Below are 12367 nucleotides of genomic sequence, written 5' to 3'. Positions count from 1 at the left end.
CATATGAGGACTTGTTGATCATCAACGTTTCTTTTTTTGGAGTAGCGCATCTTTTACACACGGCAACTCTATCAATTCAATTATTTGACATGTGGATTTGGCACAACTTACCCATTGTTTACTATTTATAGATTTGCAATCTACTAAACAGAAATACTGGCTGTCTTTAAAAAATTTACCAGCTGGATTATATAAGAGTAACTTTTGGATTTAGTATTTGTAAGATTGAGTCAAACAAATTGCATTTAACAAAAATTGATGGATCCTGCCATTCTCTGGTGGAATTCAATGGCAAAGTGGTGGCTGGTATAAACAGTTTTGTACCCCTTTATGAATTGACTATTGAAAAGGAGTTGCGAATGGAATGTAATATACCAAATAACATAACGTATATAAAAGCCAAAGGTGTGCTATAATGCAGTGAAGTTCACGAAGTATGTATAAATATGTATATATAACACTTCCTATTCTATTCAGGTGACTGGTGGGCGATTTAATGCGTTCAATGACTTTACTGCAACACAAGCAAGTTGAGATATCTCGTGGTTGTGATCCAAAATGGATGTGTGCCGTCGAAATTTTGGATGATACATTGGTAATTCTATACGACAGCATGACACTGCTAATACGCGTCCAAAAATATCGAAAGAGGTGTCAGAAGACGCGTATTAATCTCGACAACAATAATCCAAAACCGGAACATAAAAATTGTATCTCTGTCCGGAGATATTTACAGTGAAGTTGGCGCTTTTCATGTGGTTGTTGTAATTGTACCCATAAAAAAAATTGTGAACGCCGAAGGCATCACCGTGGCGGTAGCCACATTATAGCACACACCCGGACTTGGCATGGCGTAGCCCAGGGTTATTTTTTATAAGCGCGGCCGAAGGCCGCCAACACAGAAAGGTGTTATGCGCAAAAATACTATGGATTTCACCCCCGGTTCCGGAGGGGCCCGCGGATCTTTTTTCGGTTTTTCGTTAATATCTTTTGAACGAGTTAAAATTTCTAATTTCCGGTTTCGGATTATTAATACTGATGTCAAGGCGCGTCGTTGACATCTCTCTCGATATTTTTGGACGCGTATTAGCAGTGTCATGCTGTCGTATAGAATTACCGATACATTCTTAGGCTCGGAGGACTCTGCAAATCGTTTTGTTTTTCAAAAGCATAGGTAAAAACTATCAAATTATTTCGATCCAACATCATATCTATCATTCTTTCTCCACTCCAGTAAGGCCACCACAGATGAAGAGCGACAGCTGTTGCCTGAGGTAGCTGGCTTTCATTTGCGCGATGTTGTGAATATATTCCGTCACGATTCATGGTAATACAAAGTGTTGGCTAACGCACTACACCTATTTAAGGCAAGGTGCACACGAGGCTACGCGTATTAGACGCTGCAAGCGAAATTTGTACGCTTTGATGCCGAACACATGTATTTGAATGTAGAGCTGCATACGAGACGTCAGCTGCATGAAAGCGACAAAGCATGAAATTTTCGTGTAGCTAGGCGTACAGCAATGTTGGTCGCTAGGCGTAAATACGCCTAGAAAAGAGCAAGAAGAAGATGTTTGTTTACAATTTTTCGTTTGCAAACTTGCGTGCTGTGCTTCTGTTGCTATAATTATATATTTCATATAAAAAAATATAAAATGGTCGACGCGACTAAATTCGTTCAATTGGTTGAGAATTATCCTTGCCTATACAAAAATAATTTAGCAGAATATTCGAAGAAAGATGTTACAGAAAGAGCCTGGGCAGCAATTGGTGTGGAAATGAATTGGTCAGGTGTGTAGATTTTGGATTTCTTTTTATAAATAAAAACAAAGAATATGTCTAAATAGATCTAAATTTATTACACTCTTCCTTACAGTGCCTGTTTGCAAAGAAAAGTGGAAGAACTTGCGAAATGACTTTGTAAGTCTCAAGCCATCTCCTAGTGGATCTTCTACTAAAGCGAAGAGGCCTTACTATTTGCACGACATTATGCAATTCGTTCTTCCATATGTAAAACCAGTGCATCATTCTGAAAATACCAGCAACATTATAATATCAGAAATGGAAGAACAATATTTGGATGAAATTGAAAATGGATCAATTGCTGACGACAACTACAGCGATTGTGCCCCCACGAAGACAGGGTCTTTGATCTGCAACAACCTAGAATCACATCCAGCCAAAGAAAGCAATTTTGAACCAACATTTAGTGCCAAGAAAAGAAATAAAACAGCCCGAGATGAAGTCGATGTGGCGGTGCTAAATTACCTTAAAACAAAAAAGGGAAATACAACTTCGGAAGATCCAAAAAAAAATGTTTCTAATGAGCTTACTTCCCGACGTAAGAAGTCTTTCTCTCGAGAATTTGCGCACATTTAAAATTCGATCTATGATGCTGCTAGAGGAGCTTTTAAATGAACAAAGGGCACAATCTGTCAGGCGGGAACTGTTTGATCCAACAACATCTTATGGTCTGCACCCCAGCTCCTTCGCCCGAGTAAACTTGCGTTTTTGTATATTATTTATTATATAATTATACTATTATTTAGTTATAAACAGATGTTAGAATGGGTCTGTTTTCAATGGGCTGATCTCATAAGTATCTTACTACATAGAAGTAGTCATGAATTAGACGATACAATAGTGAACGAAAAAAGTACCAGTGTTACAAGTGGATGCTAGTTTGAATACATGTACACCCAGGGAAGTAAGTATTGGCACAAGGCCTTTTTGCGGTTTTCACCTAGTTTGCTTTAGAAAAATAATTATAAAAATATATATATAAATAAGATGGACTAAAAAATCACATGCTTAAAATGTTTCCCAAAATTTGGAACATGTTTTTGAAATCGGTTTGCATAGTTTTCGTTCATTTAAGTTTTATTTAAAAATAGTGAAAACAAAAAAGGAAGTAGCTGAAACAACTTGCAATTAATTTTTGCTGCTATAATTTTATTCGCATGTGTACACAGAGTTCAAACTAGCCTCATTCACAGAACAGATCGAGTACTATTCGTAATATTATTTGATATGAATTATTATTCACTTTTTTTTTCAACTATTTGAATTAAATTTATTGCAATAAATGTTGTTAAATGGAAAGTAAAACAGTCTAACAGTTTTTATAAACAATAATTCCACTGCCAGGGCAAAGAAACATTTGGTAATAAAAAATAATTGCTTAGATATTGTCGTAAGTTTTGTGGGGCAGAATTTTCCATTATGTTTACATTATCGAACTCTGGCAGAGTACTTATGTTCCGTTGAACTGGTTGCTGGTTTTCGATATCGGGAAGGAAGATCGTGTATGATATGCCATCTTTTTTCCTTATAAAATTATGTAGGATACAAGCACTTTGTATAATTGAAATGATTGTTTCGTACTTTTGGCATCGTATAGGTGCTGGGAAAACTCCAAATTTTTTTATCATCAAACTGCAATCTATGTTCCTCCTACCGCGACTTAGTCTATAATTAAATATGCGCATCTTGTTGACAATGTTTCTTTCCGGATAAGGCCGCATAACATTTTTCCTTAAAGGAAAGGCGTTATCTGCTACGAAATAATATGGAAACTTATTTCCGTGGTGTGAAGGTAGCGTGCTCCGCCAATCACACCGTATGCCCTGGGTTCAACTCCCGGGCAAAGCAACATCAAAATTTTAGAAATAAGATTTTTTAATTAGAAGAAAATTTTTCTAAGCGGGGTCGCCCCTCGGCAGTGTCTGGCAAGCGCTCCGATTGTATTTCTGCCATGAAAAGCTCTCAGTGAAAACTCATCTGCCTTGCAGATGCCGTTCGGAGTCGGCATAAAACATGTAGGTCCCGTCCGGCCAATTTGTAGGGAAAAATTAAGAGGAGCACGACGCAAATTGGAAGAGAAGCTCGGCCTTAGATCTCTTCGGAGGTTATCGCGCCTTACATTTATTTATTTATTTATTTCCACTGTCGTCATGCGGTAGTTCCTTTGGGGATGGTAAATTATTGTAACTTTCTAACCAACGTCCAAACGTCGAAATTCTAAAAACTCCCCCGTCGCTATTTTGTCCTGCAAATCCGCATTCTATTGATGTAAATATCCCGTCGTCATCGCGACACGCAAGTAATATTACTGAATGGTAGTTTTTGTAATTGAAATTAGCTGAACCCGAATTTGGATATTTTTGAATTCGCACATGCTTTCCGTCGATAGCTCCTAAGCAATTTGGCAGCTGCCATAGATCAGAGAACCATCCCGCAATACTCTTCCAACGCTCCTCATTTGGCAACGTCATATAACAATTTTTTAATGAATTCCATATAGCTTTTGTTGTTTCTTCAACAATTACTCCGATTGTACGTTCTCCTCTTTGAAAATATAAAGCAAGCGCATTGAACGTGCATCCTCTAGCCAGATACCTAAACAAAAAGTTATAAAGAATTTAGACCACGCACATACACAACAACATGTTCGCCACCAACTCAGTAGTGGCCTCAATTCAAAGATACTCATATGTAATGAAAAGCTCCGACTCAGAAAATATTCCTATAACAAATCGAATTTGTCATCAGAACAGTGTTGTTGTAGCAACACCTAATACTAGGATTTTCAACAGAGTTGGACGACAAAGAAATTACTGCTAGAGTTGTTGGTTCTACATTACAATTGACTCGGTGGTGTATGTCATGCTAATGACATGACGCATGCCGGGGTGATTCTGGATAAGTAAGAATTTACTCTGTAACAATATCGAAGCTGAGCAAGTGACAAGGAACTCACTGGGAAGTGTTTAATTACCCCAGGTCCCGGAAGGTTTTGGAGGGACTAAGCACTATTGAAAGTACTTTAACCAGATTATGAAAGGCGAGATGGTATTGGGCCCTGGAAATGTGCGTACTTATCTGCAACGTATGGAAATGAGGTTTAAGCCAACTGTGTTTAGAAACCTTTGCGGGCCAGCGCGTATTTATCTGAATAAAATGGTTTTCGGTCGGGAAATCCCGAGTTAGAAAATTTCAGAAGCAGCTTGTTTAGCATATCATTTCGATCTTCAACAAGGAGGAGTTCGTGTTATTCAGATGTCATAACCAAGCATTCCATAGCAGTTATGATTGTAGAATTATGGTAGGCCTGCAACTGTATCCAGTGGAGGTTATGTAGATCGGAAGACCATACTGGTGGCTCACAAAAAAGATCGGTCGGCCAATTGCGTTCTACATCATCAAAGGTGTTGCTTTGTACTTTCCCCCAGGTGCTGCAAGCGATTTTGTGTCGCATCTCTACGCAGCAGTTTAAATGGCCTAGGCGGTTATGTGCAATTTAGTGATAACGACGGCTCATAGCTTTCACCACAATCAAATCCAATTGCTCGCTCAACAGTTGAATACAGCAATTGTGTAGGTCAGGGAAACATACTCTTAGTCCCTACCTCCCTTTGCACCGTTTGCCAGCACAGAATATATACGTTTGCGACATCCGCCCAATGCAGCTCCTGCCATGGACGGTGCCGCTTTCCTAGATGTTCTGGTCTCCGCGACAATCTGCACTGCAGACGTGTTCTGGGTATAATGTCCACAGAGAAGATCGTGAGAGCGGAAATGGAGGCGGCCTCGAGTTTATCATACACCACTCTGTGCAATATCATATATTTGATCCCGGCATCGACCGCAGGACAGTGTCTTAGAACGTCAAGGCCTATCTGTCCGGTCATTCGATGCAAACCTAGAAATCATCAACATCTACATCCCTCCTGCCACCTGTTGCCCAGTGGATGCCGCCCTAATATCAGAGCCTTACTTACTGGCAACAATCGCATCATCTTAGGCGACTTCAATGCGCGTCACGATCTATGGCACTCAAACTTCGGGCGGACAGTAGGGGTGAGATGTTGGTGGATCAAATAGAAGAAACGACGTTCTGCACAATAAACGGAGACGCCCCCACACGTATGGTAGGAAGCTGTCCCAGTTCGTCGGACATATCAATCGTGAGCTCAGGACTCGTAAACTGCGTCAACTGGCAGCCGATGGTAACATTGGCATCCGACCATCTGCCTATACTTATTTCGCTCGAGCGTTCCGTTGACTTCATCGTCACAGAAAAACGCACTTTCATTAACTTTAAAAAAGGAAAGTGGGACGAATACAAATCCTTTACAGACAACCGCTTTGCTGCACTCCCTATCCCGACTGACGCCCGCCTCGGCTCGTTTAACTCCCGCCGGTAGAATTCCCGAAATTCGGCCCCACTTCCCGGCGGAGGACGCAAGTTTAGCGAGAGAACTTAAAAGCCTAGGGAAAGAGGGTTTCAAATATTTAGTGTATGTCTTCAACCTGTCTCTTTCCACCTTTGCCATACCCGAATAATGGAAAATGGCCAAGGTGGTCCCGCTACTAAAGCCTGGGAAACCAGCTAACATAGGAAAGTCATATCGCCCGATATCTCTCCTGTCGCCAGTAGCCAAGGCGCTTGAAGCCATTTTTCTCCCCTACTTCAAAGCAAATTTGCAACTAGCCAATCATCAGCATGTCTTCAGAAAACTACACAGCATATCCACCGCGTTAAATGCCATTAGTACTCAAATAAATTGCGGATTAAATCAAAACCCTCATCATCGGACAGTACTCATTGCGCTAGACCTGTCAAAAGCTTTTGATACGGTCAACTATGGCACGTTACTGCAAGACCTGGAAGGGTCTCCCCTTCCTCTAAGTCTTAAAAGGTGGACCGCAAATTATCTGTCTGGTCGGCTAGCATCGGTGCAATTCAGGAATGCAACATCCAAACCAAGAGGAATTAAACAAGGTGTGGAACAGGGTGGTGTCCTATCCCCTATTTTGTTTAACTTGGAGAGCATGCAACCGCAATTGTACCGAAAATCCAGAGGCGTAATAAAATCCTCAAACCTCTTGCCGGCAGCACTTGGGGTAAAGATAAAGAAACGCTCATTACCACTTACAAAGCAATTGACCGCCCGATTGCATTCTACGCGTCCCCGTTATGGTGGCCAAGCCTAAAGGCTACTCACTGGAAGAATTTACAGGCCTGCCAAAATACCGCCCTCATAACCGCTACGGGCTGTAGTCTTACGTCCCCAGAACACCATCTACATATTGAGGCGAGAATACTCCCCATTAGGGAGAGAAATGAAATGATAACGAAACAGTTTCTGTTGAATACCCAGAAACCTGGACATCCCAACAGACATCTGATTGATGAGGCTACACCGCCCAGGGCTTAAGAGGTAATCTCCGTAAGCATTATGAGGAAATAAGGTACCTGAGGACACAGCCATATAAAGCTAAAAAGCACAAACAGGTCCTCAGTGAAATCCACAAAGAGTCGGACCTCTATGCCAGGAATTGCCCGGTGAATCCAGTACTTAAAGAACAATACCAAAAACTAGCAGAAGAGGAACGACCACTGTTAACACAACAACAGGAGAAACGCACTCTGCCTAGGGAAACGCGCGTCACTCTAGCTCAACTTCGATCTGGATACTGTAACAGGTTAAACTCTTACATATCCAAAATCAACCCCGACATACAAAATGTATGCCTTGCTTGCAATGTGTCCCCACATGACACCAACCATCTCTTTAATTGTAATGTGGAACCAACGCCTCTAACACCCCTTTAATTATGGTCCACCCCTGTTGAAACAGCAAGTTTCCTTGGACTCCCGTTAGAGGATGTTGATGGCGATTTGTGATCGGTCGCAGCTATTAGGTGGGGCGAAACATTACTACGACAACAACAACAACGTTACTGAACCTTTTCCGAAAATGAGGCCCTACACAATTGAATCCCGTACATTGAATGAAACAATGTTATACACATACCTTAATGTTAACATAAGCCGTTCTTCAGGAGGGACACTTTCATGCGATAAAATGTCCGGAACTTTGTATCATCCTGAGACAACTCCTTTGCACATACAAACAGTCTACAATTAACATTTTTCTGAATATATGGATGTGCCCAATATTTTCTCTTTGCTTTCTTTTCCTTTCTGCGACGAAGGAAATTTAGCAATACCAATTCTTCGTCGCTGGACATGTTTATGTTGACCGATACAAACAAAAATTGTTATTGAAAACCGTTTGGAATTGAAAATTCTTTTTTTTTTTTTCTCTTATGCGCGGTGGTGAAAACTTTTGTTTTTAATTTTATACAAAATCAACTTTTGTATAATGGCAATTATACAGCATAAATAAATTTTTGTAGCGACGCTTGTAAGTAGCTACGTATGCAGGTCTTGAAGTGTAGAGGAATTGTAGCTACATAAAATATCTTGTACGCGTCTATGACGCGTAGCCTCGTGTGCACCTTGCCTAAGGTTGTGTGTTGTATTGTTGTTGATGTTGTTTTTGTATTGACATTGCCTCACCATTCAATGGGTACGACTACTTACAAATTGTCATCAAAGTCCTGTATCGGGAGTCTAAGCTAACTGGCAGTTGGAACAGCAGCAGACCATAAGGAGATTGGTGTTAGAGGTAGGGTCCACATTACAATTAATAAGATCGTTGGTGTCATGTGGGGACACATCGCATGCAGGACATACACTATGTATTACGTTAAGTTGGGCCAGGGTGACTCGTGTCTCCCTTGGTAGTGTGCTTTGTTCTTCTGCGAGAGTAGGATATTGTATATTGATAACAGGATTCACCATGCGTGTCCAGTCAAAGGCGTTTACCGATTCTGTGTGGATTTTGCTTAGGGCCTCCTTATACTTTTCTGGATTAAACGACTGCGTTGGCAGGTGCCTGATCTCGTTAAAGAGCTTATGGAGATGTTCCCCTAAGCAAGCAGTTGTTTCCTAGGGTGTCCTGGTTTGTGACAATAAAAAACTGCCTGTTCAGCATTTCGTTGTGCTCTTTGGCCCCGCTATGTAGGTGGTGTTCGGCGGTCATAAGGAGACATCAGGTGGCAGGTCTGATTGCAGCATTTTGACACGCCTGTAGTCTTTTTTTTTTTAAGATCAGGCGACCAAACTGGTGACGCGTTACTCATAAGAAGCCGGTCAATTGCTTTGTACATGGTTAGCAATGTTTCTTTATGTTTTCCCCAGCAAGCTACTTGAGGATTTTGTTGCGGCTTTGTGCTTTGGATACACTTTTGGTGGCATGCGCCTTGAAGGCCAGAGTATTATCGAACGTTACCCCTAAGATCTTTAGGTGACTAACAGTTGGTAGTGTAGCACCATCAACGTGAACGTCCAATATTTGCGGCATCTGTTCCTTTGGGCGTTGGTTCCACAATACAGTTAAAGAGATGGTTGGTGTCATGTGGGGACACATTACAAGCAGGACATATGTTTTGTATGTCGGGGTTGATTCTGTATAGGTAAGAGTTTAACCTGTTACAGTACCCAGATCGAAGTTGAGCTAGAGTGACGCGCGTTTCCTCTGCTAGTTTTAGTTATTGTTTTTTGAGTACATGATTCACCGGACAATTCCTGTCATAGGCGTCCGACGCCGGTTTGTGGATTTCACCGAGGACCTGCTTGTTTTTTAGCTTCATACGGCGGCGATCTCAGGTGCCGTATTTCCTCATAATGCTTACGGAGATGACTTCTTAAGCCCCTGGGCGGTGTAGGCTCATCAATCAGATGTCTGTTGGGACGCCCAGGTTTCTGGGTATTCAAGTCAAGCAGACCACAAGAAACGTGAAACTTTGCATTCTCACACAAATTACCTACTTTCTTATTTTATTTTATATTTATCTAAAAATTCGCTTCCTTGGTTCAGCTCCGTTCATAAAAGGTATGCCCCGTCCTTCCTTGTTATACCTTTCATAAAAATGAAATGGTATATTAATTTCGTCACGAAACCCAAAATTGTAAGTCCTTAAAGGAAAATAGATAGACCCACCATTAGGTATACCGAAATAATCAGGATGAAGAGCTGAGTTGATTTAGCCGTGTCCGTCTGTCCGTCTGTCTGTTTGTATGAAACTAGTCCCTCAATTTTTGAGATATCTCGATAAAATTTGGTGAGCGGGTGTATTTGGGTGTCCGATTAGACGTTTGTCGGAACCGGCCGGATCGGACCACTATAGCATATATCCTCCATACAACCGACTTTTCAAAAGAGGATTTTTTGTCATATCTTCCTCAATTTAACAGATTGAAGCTTCAAACTTCACCATATACTTTCGTATATTGCACATATTGTTGTCTGAAAAAATTGATGAGATCGGTCGTATATATAGTATATATCCCCCACAACTGATTGTTCAGATAAGAAACTTTTCGTAATTACTGCCCTATTTTAAGAGCTAGAGGCTTAAAAATTTCAACGAATGCTTACGTATATAGCATATATTGTTGTCTGAAAAAATCATAAAGGTCGGTGGTATATATAGTATATATGGTGGTACATATAGTATATATATATATTTTCGCAATTTCAGCCTCATTTTAACAGCTAGAAGCTTCAAATTTCACCAAATGCTTACGTGTACAGCATATATTGTTGTCTGAAAAAATCATTGAGATCGGTGATATATATAGAATATATCTCATACAATCGATTGTTCGGATAAGAAATTTTCGCAATTTCTGCCCCATTTTAACAGCTAGAAGCTTCAAATTTCACCAAATGCTTACGTATATAGTATATATTGTTGTCTGAAAAAATCATACAGATAGGTGGTATATATATTATATACCTCATATAAACTGTCATTTTTGCCCCTTTCTTACGGCTAGAAGCTTCAAATTTCATTAAATTTCATCAAATACTTACGCTTACGTCATATATTGTTGAAATGCGTGATTCGTAGTCATAGTTTTTACACGCAGACCACAAAAAACCTGAAACTTTGCATCCTCAAACAAAGTACCTACCTATTTTTATACTCAGTTGAACAGAGCTCACAGAGTATATTAACCTTGATTGGATAGCGGTTGGTTGTACAGGTATAAAGGAATCGAGATAGATATAGACTTCCATATATCAAAATCATCAGTATCGAAAAAAAATTTGATTGAGCCATGTCCGTCCGTCCGTCCCTCCGTTAACACAATAACTTGAGTAAATTTTGAGGTATCTTGACGAAATTTGGTATGTAGGTTTCTGGGCACTCATCTCAGATCGCTATTTAAAATGAAGGATATCGGACTATCACCACGCCCACTTTTTCGATATCGAAAATTTCGAAAAATCGAAAAAGTGCGATAATTCATTACCAAAGACGGATAAAGCTATGAAACTTAGTAGGTGGGTTGAACTTATGACGCAGAATGGAAAATAAGTAAAATTTTGGACAATGGGCGTGGCACCGCCCACTTTTAAAAGAAGGTAATTTAGAAGTTTTGCAAGCTGTAATTTGGCAGTCATTGAAGATATCATGATGAAATTTGGCAGGAACGTTACTTGCATTACTATATGTATGCTTTATAAAAATTAGCAAATTCGGAGAACGACCACGGCCACTTAAAAAAAAAATATTTTTTTATATAAATAAATTAGCGGTACCCGACAGATGATATTCTGGGTCACCCTGGTCCACATTTTGGTCGAAATCTCGAAAAGGCGCCCACCTATAAAACTAAGGCCCACTCCCTTTTAAAATACTCATTAACACCTTTCATTTGATACCCATATCGTAAACAAATTCTAAAGTCACCCCTGGTCCACCTTTATGGCGATATCTCGAAAAGGCGCCCACCTATAGAACTAAGGCCCACTCCCTTTTAAAATACTCATTAACACCTTTCATTTGATACCCATATCGTACAAACAAATTCTAGAGTCACCCCCGGTCCACCTTTATGGCGATATCTCGAAAAGGCGTCCACCCATAGAACTAAGGCCCACTCCCTTTTAAAATACTCATTAGCACCTTTAATTTGATACCCATATCGTACAAACAATTTCTAGAGTGACCCCTGGTCCACCTTTATGGCAATGTCTCGAAAAGGCGACCACCCATAGAACTAAGGCCCACTCCCTTTTAAAACACTCATTAACACCTTTCGTTTGACACCCATATTGTACAAACGCATTCTAGAGTCACTCCTGGTCCACCTTTATAACGATATCCCGAAAAGGCGTCCACCTATAGAGCTAAGGCCCACTCCCTTCTTAAATACTCATTAACACCTTTCATTTAATACCCATGTCGTACAAACAAATTCTAGAGTCACCCCTGGTCCACCTTTATGGCGATATCTCAAAAAAGCTTCCTCCTATAGAACTGAGGCCAACGCCCTTTCAAAAACTCATTAACACCTTTCTTTTGATACCCATATCGTACAAACAAATTCTGGAGTCATCCCTGGTCCGCCTTTATGGCGATATCTCGAAAAGGCGTCCACCTATAGAACTAAGGCGCACGCCCTTTTAAAGTATTCATTAACACCTTTCATTTGATACCCATT

At 40.4% G+C, this 12367-nt stretch overlaps 1 protein-coding gene and 1 long non-coding RNA gene across 2 annotated transcripts in view; one reads left to right on the top strand and one right to left on the bottom strand.

Annotated features, from left to right (window-relative positions):
- LOC137236912 (uncharacterized) overlaps positions 1-12367 on the bottom strand; it is a 429807-nt gene that overhangs the window by 36278 nt on the left and 381162 nt on the right. The window lies entirely within an intron of this gene.
- On the top strand, positions 110-3096 carry LOC137236907 (uncharacterized). Its single transcript, XM_067759995.1, has 6 exons — positions 110-405; positions 478-595; positions 1132-1174; positions 1235-1289; positions 1573-1791; positions 1877-3096. Exons 5-6 carry the CDS (start codon positions 1656-1658, stop codon positions 2377-2379), a joined length of 639 nt encoding a protein of 212 aa, XP_067616096.1. The 5' UTR covers positions 110-405; positions 478-595; positions 1132-1174; positions 1235-1289; positions 1573-1655; the 3' UTR covers positions 2380-3096.

The sequence above is a fragment of the Eurosta solidaginis genome, chromosome 1, assembly GCF_040869045.1.
Source record: "Eurosta solidaginis isolate ZX-2024a chromosome 1, ASM4086904v1, whole genome shotgun sequence".
NCBI classification, from domain to species: domain Eukaryota; kingdom Metazoa; phylum Arthropoda; class Insecta; order Diptera; family Tephritidae; genus Eurosta; species Eurosta solidaginis.
This window is presented reverse-complemented; position numbering and strand designations above follow the sequence as displayed.

Bases quoted from the DNA above. Each gene is read 5' to 3' on its own strand.
- LOC137236907 (XM_067759995.1), top strand. From the start codon at position 1,656: ATGGTCGACGCGACTAAATTCGTTCAATTGGTTGAGAATTATCCTTGC. The intron at 1,792-1,876 runs GTGTGTAGATTT...TCTTCCTTACAG, and splicing joins TGTGGAAATGAATTGGTCAG to TGCCTGTTTGCAAAGAAAAG.